The sequence below is a fragment of the Gavialis gangeticus genome, unplaced genomic scaffold (genome assembly GCF_001723915.1).
Source record: "Gavialis gangeticus isolate Ggan-Ray unplaced genomic scaffold, GavGan_comp1, whole genome shotgun sequence".
Taxonomy (NCBI): Eukaryota; Metazoa; Chordata; order Crocodylia; family Gavialidae; genus Gavialis; species Gavialis gangeticus.
Window position 1 is genome coordinate 39322784 of NW_017729032.1, and position 11431 is coordinate 39334214.

General features: G+C 39.8%; 1 protein-coding gene across 1 annotated transcript in view; it reads left to right on the top strand.

Moving 5' to 3' along the window:
* IFT88 (intraflagellar transport 88) overlaps positions 1–11431 on the top strand; it is an 87887-nt gene that overhangs the window by 12735 nt on the left and 63721 nt on the right. The window contains exons 4-9 of the mRNA XM_019525082.1: positions 1021–1077; positions 2311–2361; positions 3321–3384; positions 3460–3529; positions 4857–4947; positions 6809–6913. Of these exons, the coding sequence (XP_019380627.1) occupies positions 1021–1077; positions 2311–2361; positions 3321–3384; positions 3460–3529; positions 4857–4947; positions 6809–6913 (438 nt within the window). The remainder of the gene's footprint in view (positions 1–1020; positions 1078–2310; positions 2362–3320; positions 3385–3459; positions 3530–4856; positions 4948–6808; positions 6914–11431) is intronic.

Sequence of the window (11431 nt, forward strand, 5' to 3'; positions counted from 1 at the left end):
TGTGCCCCCCGGATCGGGGTGGGGTGGGGTGGGGCACGCTGTAGCCAGGGATTTACAGGGCTCTTCTCACCTGGGGCTGGGCTTGGAACGGGTGCCGGCGGTACTGGGAAGATGCTGCATCCGCCCCAAATTTTCTGCTGCTCTGCTCTCAGAGCCACCTGGCACAGCCCTAACTCAGCACCCTGCTTCCACCCATGTGCTGGGAAGAGCCAGGGCTGTGCCGGATGGCTGGTAGCAGCGGCACTGGCAGTGGAGCAGTGGCAAAATTTGGGGTGGAGGCAGCATCCTCCCCCCCTGCCTACGAGCTGCGGCTCTGGCCCCCTGCCCCGCCTGCGCAGCACCTGCCTTTTCCCCCTCCTTCACTGCGGGGGATGTTGATCTGCTCCCCTCATGCCCCTTCCCTCCCCTCCCTGACCAGCTGGAGGCAGCTGTATCGGAAAGCAGATCGGTATCAGCCGATACATCTTCTTAAATATCAGTTATTGGTATTGACCCCAAATATCTATTGGTGCACCTGTATTTAAAACCACTGCTTTAGGGATGTTTAAAAGTCCCTGGAGGCTCCCATGATGTGGTGCAATCCAAAAACAGGTGCAGCTGTGCTACTGCACTGCCCTGGATCTGCCCCTGAGTATGATATACAAAATTTACAAGCTTTTTTAGTTTTGCCTTGGTCAGGTTATTTTCACTTAGTTATAGCTTAAAAAATCTTATATCATTTTACAAAGGAGGTCTAATATTTATATGCACATAGTATTTTAGAAATGAATAATCTTCTAATTCTTCTAAACCAATGAGAACTGTACGCCACTTAATCACCAGAAAACCACACATTAGAAAGAAAAGCTTTATCCAAGTAAAGCTGAATATAGAAACACCACTGTAGAACTTTTCATAGTAATTTTTTAAGCACAGTCACTTCTGTGAACTAATTTTACTATCTTATGCAAAAATACCAAGAAATCATTTTTGGATTAATTATGGTTGTGTGGTGTACTGTATTTTTCTTTTTTTACCAAGGTAACGGCCAAAATTCCAGGTACATCATCTTCCCGACCTTTAGCTACTGGATTTGGGGTAAATTTTTGTTCTTTGTTTTATGCTTAGAAAGAGATATTCCCCAACCTGCACACCCTGTAAATCCTTCATGCAGTATGATTTCTTTCTCATGTAAGGGGAGGAAAAGAAGGAAAAAAATGAAGAATTGCTTTATAACATCTCTTAGGTTGTTGGAGAGGTTGCAGTATGGCTGTAGTAACTCAGTCTTACTTTTTATTATCAATAACACAGAATTGTACAAGTATACAGCAGTATAACAAATGTAAATAAGGGTATGTGATGTCTTCCCTGCTCCCCAAAATTTAAGAACGACTGTCCTAGAGCTTATAATACTGGAACGTTCATTATGTGGAAGATATCCATTAGTCATTGCAAATGGATATCTATTGTTATAAGATAAAAACTGTCAGAAATATATAATTTCTAGTGGAATTTTATGTGTACCCTGCAATATGAATTGGGTTTAGGTACAGGGCATGTAATTTCATTTATATTGAAGGAGGGATTGGCAAAATATGACCTGCAGTCTGACCCACAAATAAATTGTATCTGGCCTACTAAGCATGGGAGTCTGTATATCTTACCATTAGTAGGTTTTGTGCAAGGATGTGCTACTGTTCTCTAGTGGTGGAATATCTAATAGTTGCTAGCAACACTTGGCCTGCCATAAAACCAAGCTGAATAAGCTCAGCTTGCACTGAGTAAAAGGTTGCCAACCCCTGTTGTAAAGAATATCTAAATGTGATCTTACCTCTAATAAAATATATTCCTACTTATTGCATCAGATCTACTCAGGATCTACCTCTTAAACTTTTTGTTTGTACAGACGGACAACATTTTTTCTCAAATATATACTCAGTCAGCAATGAGAAGTACTAGTGCTATGGCTTAAACCCTCTTAAATTTATGAACAGAAACTAAACAAAAATACAGAGAAAATTCAAATGGCATAAAATAAATAATGTAAAACTTCACAATTAGTCTTTTACATTTAGGAAACAAAATAAAAATGATGCCCCATTTTAGAACTTGTGTTAACTGTGGGGTTACTGCCTAGTGCAAGTAGTGCACACAATGTGAGCTTTTCTTGCCTCGTCGAAGTTAATGGAAATTTTGCAGCTGATTTCACTAGGAGCAAGGGTGGATGCTAATGTACATTCATGAAACAGAAACAACAATATATTGAAGTATTTATAGTTTCCTAATGTCTTGTAATTGCTAATTTTAAATAAGTTTATTTTATATTGGTAGTCAAAGACAATGTTATCGTCAATGGGAAGACCTATGACAGGAGCTATACAGGTAATGGTTTATTATTTATTTATTGTCTTAATTCAGATTCTGAATGATTGTTTTTGTTATAGATGTTTAATCTCTCTTTATTTTTAAAGACATTAATTACAGTGGAAATATGGGCTGCAAATACTGTATTTAAACTGTCTTAAATCATATATACACTTAATATTGACATCTGGGCCAGGAATGGAAATGTATTAACAGGCACTCAACAGTGGCAGACTTTGTTAAATTGGGGGAATAATGGGCTAGTGAATAGCGTTCCCTCTAAGCTGTATGTTGTGTGCAGCCACACAGGCATGTCTGGCTGCGTGACCGCACACGCCACACAGCTTAGAGGGAACACTGCTAGTGAATTATAGCCCATTGCCAGCTGTTTTGTACCTCTCTGAGATAGCATTGAGCAAAAGAATCTGATCCATAAACACATAGTTTTTAATCCTTGTTGCCCATGAAAACCATACAGATTCAGAAACTGAACTCTGACACCAAGTATAGTAGTAATTTGAAACATGGTCTGGAGCTACTAGACTTAACAGGCTAGCCCTTGAGATTGCCCTTCTAAAATCATAGAAATAAAAATGTACAGATTACAATTAGAAACACCAAAAAACACTAATGATTACTCATGTCTGTGGAAAAAGATTATTTGGAGCAAGAGGTCTTTGAATATTTCTAAAATTCTAACAGACAGCCTAATACGATATTTCTTTTGTATCATTTATTAATTAGAAATAATTCCAGTATGTATTTGGCTATGTTATAGTCTGGTAATATAATGGTTGGAGAGGACCTGAGTCGATCAGGCTGACCAATATATACTTGGTCAGCCTGCATCAACTTTAAAGTGTACATTTCACTTCAAAATTTTGCAATATGTAAATTATCCCCTTATTTATTTCCCCCATCCTTTGCTTTAGAAATGTTCTGCCAATCATAAAAACAGTCTCTTTTTTTTGTTTAAGGATGGAGTTGCCCGACCTATGACAGCAGTTCATGCAGCTGGTTATACTAAAGGAGCAATGCGAGGTAGACTTCATAGAAATCACTAGCTATCATAAGCCATTTTTGCACAGTTTTTAGTACTGTGTATTAATTTTGCAGGTTCTGCATTTGATCCCCTTGGTCAAGGAAGAGGTCCTGCTCCCCCTTTAGAAATGAAAAATGAAGACAGGTAAGCTGGTCACATTTTCATTAGGTTCACTTTTGGAATAAATGCCTTGAAAGCTCATAAAAGAAGCCTATGCGCCATATTTTCTCTCTACAGGAAAAGGCCATGATTCCACAAATACTAAATCATGTGCCAAATTTACTGGCAATCAGTGGGGCTACTCTTGCAAGTGCATTGATTTCAATAGGACTATTTAGAGTAGTAAAATCAAGAACACGGATAGATTTTTTTTCAGGATTGAGGCTAGAGTGTGATTCTTACTGAAGTCATGGTTGTTATTTATATCTAGCAGGATGAGCTTTGGGCAACTAATGATTTAAAATAAGGTAAAACAATCTACTTTGCTATATCACTAGCACTTTTCCATTCCTCCCATTGCATTGCAATATCTTGCACTATGTTTGTGACCCAACAGTTTGAATGAACATGTGGATTTATATCAAACAACTGAGGTACAGAAAAGGATTTGATTTGCTGGAGGGCTGTGGAAATCCCCTGCCTGGCAAGGGATTACTATAGCAGTAATTCTGTGGTACATATGCTAGGAAAATCACAGAATCTTGTCTTTCACAGAATTGCATGACCCCAAACTGAGATTAAAAGTTACTAGCCCATTTTTTATGTTTGAGAGTGATGGAAGCCTGACATGGAGACGATTAGGGAAGAGAGATAAAAGGCTGGCCCCTGGAATTTCTAAATGACAGAGATAAGAAAATTTGCTGAAAGCAGAGGACAAAAGGAAATATGTAGATCACTTGTTTTGCAGGCGAAATAATCCTACATGAATCTCAGCTTCTGATTTTAAAATCAGTGATTCTAATTTAAAATTGTACTGATGCTTTATTTAAAGAGTTATCATTACAAACTAAATTTATACTTCAGATTAAGTCAACTTTTTAATGTAATACTTATATACTGCGAGGTTTAATAGAGTGCTAGGAAGTTTCACCCCGCTCATATATTCATACTTTCATTATTCCTACTATGTTTTTGGCTCTTTATATAAGTCCCTCTTATTCTAATAGGAGGATCAATGCTTAGTAAACCCCTGTTCTTTCATTAAGCTAATAATTTAAGCACAGTATATCTGCAGAATCTTCTCTTTCTTCACCAGCTCTTATTATTGATAGAATCTCTGATAAAAACAGCAATAAAGGGCCACTTATAGTTGTCTTTGTACTCGCGGACCACTGTGAACCTTGATACATTACTCAACACCTAAGGCAACTATGATGGATCATTTTTAATAATCTGCCTACTAAAAGCTTGTTTGTTGTATAATTAGTTGTGGTTGCATATGTTAACTGATCCTTTATTTCCTTAATTTTAGCCCAGAAGAAAAGATGAAACAGTTAGAAAAAAAAGTAAATGAGTTGGTTGAAGAAAGCTGCATTGCCAATAGCTGTGGAGACTTGAAATTGGTAAGATTATCAAGGTTTCATTGAGCTTGTAAGAAGCAACACAACATGCATGCATCAATAAACTGTGAATTCCAGAGTCTACTGTTAAAGCTGTCTTTTTTAATTTTGTTATTGTTCTGGCTGATCTTGCATTCCAGCGGGGGTTTACAGTACCACAAAGAGGACACAGGCATGATTAATTAGTCTGTCTGTCTGTCTGCCCACCCACACTTCCCCTTCTCCCCTGTGTAAATTCAGCAGTATTTGAGGTATCTGAAGATAAGGCCTACATCTCAGCTGACTTTGTAGGAGCCTATACTTGGGTGTTGCAGTACTGTATCTAAAATAGGTTCTTTGCCTCAGAAGTATGATTTAGATGGACATAGTGAGATACCTAGGTGCTGAGTAGGCAGTGGCCTATAGCAAGCCAAAAAGAAATGCTAAGCACCCAGGTATGGCTGAATGCCTTTTGCTTGCCAGAATGTAGCTGCCTGTCTCAGGTGGTAGTTAGATTCCTTTATTCATTTTTAATATAAGGTGTCTAGAGAGAAGCCTTGTAGTAGACCAGTTGTTATAGTAGTGCCCACCCCTTGCATGATAATGTAACGGATAGAATGCACTCAGAAACTGGGAGATCTGAGCTCTTGTCCCTCCTCCGTGGCAAATCCACAGCATATACTTTCCATAAGGGTGCCTTAACCACCAGCTGATAGAGCAGTCTGGTGGGGCACCATTAATGCGCTTTACATTAGGCAGTCATTGGTTAAAAAAATAAATAATTTTAATAGGGACCCAAATTTCTCCTCTCCCAGGGAAGTGCCCTCATCACTAGGCTACACAGTGAGGCTCTTCTAGCTCAGGACTCTTGCGTTCTTGACTGCATAGTGGCCTGGTTTTAAAATGAGGGGATAGAAGTTGCCTCCACTTAGGCAACTCCAGAAGTTGTCAACCAGGGGTACGCATACTCCCAGGGGTACTTGAGAAGGCCCTAGGGGGGGTATGTGTGGGTGGGCAGGGATGGAGCACTGCCATGCAGCATCCCACACTGCCGCACAGGTGCCTCCCACCTGGCCAGATGCAGGGGGCAGGGGAAGCTTGCACTTGGAGGCTGCCTACTCTCTGTTCGACTGTACCCCCCCTGCTCCACGTCTAGCCGTGGAGTACATTGCTCCGTGTCTGGCTGCCAGGGGTACACTGCTCCAAAAAGGTTGAAAACCCCTGGGCTCTACTATAGCCAGGGGGTTTGGGCACTTATCTAGTTCTCCACTGCCTTGGTGAGTGCTCTGACCACTGTGCTGCGGAAATTCTGCAGAAATTGGGCAAGTAGTTATTCAGATTGGATCACTTCTGAGTCAGCATAAATGTCTACGTTTAAAGGTATAAAGATCTATTCAAACTATATTGAAGGTACCTGATAAATTTAAGCATTTGGGCAATTTTAGGTAGCATGTCAATTTGGTTCCCTTCTTGCAACACAGGCACTTGCATTCCACCAAAGTCTAATTTACAGGTCCAGCAGAATTGTGTGATCTGGCCAGAATACTTAACTTTATGCAATGGTAATCTTCTTTTGGTGCTGTCTAATAAGTTAATAAAATAGATGGGTTTGCTTTTTATTTTTATTTGCTTATAACATTACTGTTCACACTCTTCTGAGATAAAATGTTTATGGTAAGATGACAATGAACATTGTTCTGCTGAATGTTTATATTTAATATTATTTTAACATAAACCTCCTCTTTTATGTAATATTGCTACTTCTTGAATGTGTGCTCTGTTTGTATAATGGAACTAGGTACAAAAATTATTTATTTCTCATAGTGAAGTGAAGTTGGAAAGGGAAGACAAATGGCAATTCTAAAAATATCTGATCTGTTTTAAGGCCCTGGAGAAGGCAAAAGAAGCTGGAAGAAAGGAAAGAGTGCTGGTTAGACAACGTGAACAAATTGCGTCTGCAGAAAACATCAACTTAGACCTCACTTATTCGGCAAGTATTGAAATGTGTATGTGACTTTTTGAGGAAGTTCAGCCTGCTGTGGTGCACACATTTTATTTGAGTTCCTAAAACAATTTTCCATATCAGATATACTGAACTTTAAAAATATTTTTTGAAAATTGTTATTGTAATTGTAGAAAATGGCAGTTCCATAGTACTGATTTGCTGCTAATACTACTAAATATTCATTATAATTTTTTAAATAAAGGGTTTGTCTTCTGGACTTTAAGTTACTAGTATACTTTGCAACAAAGATATCTCAGGTACCCAGCGTGTAGAATCTAGGGGTGCCTATACACAAGTAGCGAGGCTGCTCTGATGCACTGTAATTACAGCGCTTTGGAGCAGACTCGAAAATAGTAGTTCCCAAAAATCTTCCTTTAGAAAAAGATAGAATACAAATAGTAGGGTTCTCTTCCCCACAAATAAAATAATATCTTTTCATGGCAACTTTACCTTGTAATTACCTCATACAGGCCTCTGAGTAGGTGGTTATCATGATAGAAGTATACAATTATGAGAGCATAGGTAGACCAGGTGCTTCTGAAGAATGAAAGAACATCAGTTACATTTAAAGGTAGGAGAGTTAAAAATAATAAAAAATATTTTTCATAAAATAGGAGCATGAATATAGATACAGGTCACAGAGGATAAACAGTGGTACTGTGGCACGCACAAGCTCTTATCCTGTGGTAAATAAAATCCAACCTGCTGTACCTTGCCCTTCTTTCATGCATGTGTGAAAATAGCTACTATGGAATATTTCACCTGCCGTAAATCCTCACCCACATTTACTTTGTGTTAACTTATTTGTTTACTCATGCCTTTAAACTGTGGAATTAACTAAGACAGAAAGAGACAGAGAGGGCCCTCAAATTTAATTTCAGGTCTTCTGGCTTTATTCAGTTAGAAGCTGTCAAAATCTACTCTGAGGCCAGGGTGAAAGGGCATTTTTGGGGGGTCACTGTATAAGACGAAAGAGTTTCCTCTTTTTGGATCATCTGGGCTACTCTGAAAAGCATGAAATGAGGCAAGTCTTCCACAGCCTTTTCACAGGACCCCTGAGGACCAGGAAGTAGTTCAGTTGACATGTGGTGTGTGTTGTATGCATGTTGGCAGATAAGCACAGTGAGCAGGAACCATAGGGCTTCTACAGCTGGGCTGCTGCCAGGTTTTGTTATTTGCTGATAGGATTTGCTATATCTATTCTGGAAATAAACCAGGATTGTGATTCCAGGATCTGGGCCACATCTGCTAGCTTCTATAAGTAGATGTTGAGATGCACAGTACAGTTGAAGACTAATTTTAGTGTATCTAGCTGAGCCATAATGAAGGCTTTTGGAAGATGGAATGCACCCGTTCAGCACTATTCTGAGGGAATGGATGAGGCAAGGCATCAGTTGCACCAGCCAGGAGTGGAGGACTTGTATCTTGGGCAAGGAATGGGCAGCCACCCCCCTTCATTCTTCATTAGGGTGTGGATGGACCTCCTTATCATATGGGTAGTCTTCCAAACTGCAGGATGTGCAGTGCTGCCATGGCCCAAGATGACAGTACTGAAGTTAGAAGTGGGCCAATGGGACATGCAACATGGATATTTGTCTGGAGAGGTTTATGTCAGAAAAATGTGGCTGATTTCTTAGAAAAGAGCATTGCACTGGATCTAATCTATCTAATTTAAGCACAGAAAACTGTTAGTTAAAATGGAGGAAATGGGGATTATTGCTGTAACTAAACTGGATAAGGAGTTGATTACAAGGGAGATTGCAACAGGTTATGTTGAAAGAGGAGTTACCAAATATGAGAGAGTTGACTGTTGTGTTCTTAAAGAATCAGTCTTTGGATCCACCCTACTTAATATTTTCATTAGCAACCATGGTCAGTCAGTCAGTCAGCATGCATGTAAGAGCACTCTGTGCAAGAGCCAGACGTGTACCCGTCTGTAAAATTTGCATAAGACAAAGTTAGGAGGTATTTCCAGTACAGAGGATAGTTGATTTATCATACAGGGTACATAACCTTTTGGAGTACAGCAGTAGACATGGCCAAAGGTTTAATAATACAAAGTGCAAAGTTGCGTACTGAGGGACTAATGTCAAAAACATCTGTAATACAGTAGGAGCTAATAGTTTGAAATGAACAGAGGAAGAGCTGGACCTGGGTATATTTGTTAATTATAGGAAGACCATGAGCTGCTAATGCAGGATCCTTAAAAAAAACCCAAATGCTAGTGCAAGTCTATGGTGTATTTTGGCAGGCTATTTTTAGGTGAGATCAAGTATTAATATCACTGTACATGGCATCAGTAGGACTCAGGTTAGGATATTACATACACATCTAGTCACCATTGGTTAACTAAGATTAAGTTAAATTGGAACAGGTGCAGAGAAGAGCTAGAATGATTAGGGGAATGCAGAATTTGAGAGAAGACTAACAGAACTTGCCTTGTTTACCATAGTAAAATGAAGGTTGAGAGGAGTTGGAATGAAACCTATACAATGAAAGGTTGAAAGAACCAGGTGTACTGTTTAGAGAAAAGGAGGTTAAATGGCGAGAAGATGGCAATTTTCAAATATTTGAAAAGCTGCCACATAGAAGAGGGAGAACAACTGCTCCCCTTTACTACCCTGGCAAGATATGGGGCAATCAGGCAAAGAAGATTTAGATTAAATCTCAGGAAAAAATCCTACTGTGAAATCAATAGGACGATGGAACAATCTGCCTAGGAAAGTTATTCCTTCACTGGAGGTTTTCCAAAAGTTGGATAGACATTTGTCTGGAACGCTTTAGGACTACTACATCCTGCATTTATGCAAGAGGATAGGATTAAATGGGCATTTATAGACGTGCTTTGGGAGTTGGCAGGGGAGGGCGGTGTTTTGGTTTTAGCTGCTCTAATTAAACCACCCAGAGTGTTACGTGTATTGGTATCCCTGCGCTAAAAATGGCAGCCGGGGTGCTTTAACTCAAGCTTGTCAAATGAGCTTCTCCCATTTTTCAGCACAAGGATGCTGATACATGTGACACTGGAGTCTTCTCTGATGCACTGTAATTACAACATGTTGGAGCAGCCTTCCTGCACATGTATAGGTGCCCAGTGACTCTTCAAGTTCTTTCCAGTCCTGGTTCTATGATGTGATCATGGGAAGTGAGTATCAGGGAAAGAGAAGAGATATTCAAGTCAAAGGATAATCTTGACAAAAAGATCAGATGAGTACAAAATGGTCATAAACAAATTTAGACTGGGGATTAGAATAAGATTTCTAACCATTGGAGGAGTGAAGTTCTGGAATGGTTTTCTGAACAAAGTCGTGTGAGCAAAACTTAAATTGCTTCAAGATAGCAATGGGTAGGTTCTGAAAGGTACAGTATAGTAGTGCAGGGATGTTTCTGGAGACGATATCAGAGCAGTGGGTATGTGGCTTTGAGTATTTTTGTGCTCCCCTAGGGGAGTTGAATGGACACCTGTTCTCAGTATACGATACTCGCATTTGTGTCAGATAATCTCACGCTTTCAGGTTTCTGCTGGCTGCTTGTAGGGGCAGGAAGAAAGTTTCTTTCCCCCTTGATGGATTGCTTGACTGCTGAGATTTTGTATTCACTTTTTTTTTTCTCTGAAGCACTGGGTGTTAGCACTGGCTACAGCTTGAACAGTGGGGTCAATTTTTTTGGCAGGCATGCCACAAATTACCTCTGCATCCACACGAAGTGTCACTCTGATCTCCTTCTCCTCCTGCTGTCTTCTACTCTGTTGTCTACCCTCTGCCCTATCTGCCACTGTGGTGCCTCGTCCCCTTCCCTGTTTTCTGCTTGCCACCCACACATGCTGCTTATGCCACACCTGAGCTAGGAGATTGATTTGGGAGAACTGGATCTCTTAACGATACTGGGAAACCTCTTGGGTTCCCAGTTGGCAGGTCTTGCTTTTATGCTTAAGGCTGAACCAGTCACCAGATTTGGGGTCAGGAAGGAATTTTCTCACAGATCAGCTTGGTGAGGACATTTTTTTTCTTTAAATCTTTACCTTGCTCTAGTGTGGAACGTGATCTGCTTCTTAGGATACTCTGAGTACATTTTACCTGGCAGACTCCCTGCCTTGCAGTAGCTAAGGCATTAGTGTACTCTTTCTCTCCAGCTCTCATCTTGTGGCACATTGGGGTTTTTTAACAGGTGTTTTGTCACTGTGGTATGTAAAAGGGGCTGGAGTGGATATTCTTGTGAACTCTTTTCCTGAATTGGTTACCTGGGAACGTGAGGGACTGGACTCATCGGTTTGGAAAGTTCCCTCTAGCCCCGTATTCCTAATATATTTCCATATATTTACAGAATAAAACTGTTTGTCAGCTGTTTGTCTTATCTCTTCCCAGCATCTTATATACTGATAGATTTGGGATGTAAAATATTTACTAGTTTTCTCTTATTTTATTTCTTGATTATCTGAGGAAATTTCTTGATCAGTGGGTATATTTAAGCATCATTATTTTTGCTTTTTTTTTTTTTTTTTTTTTG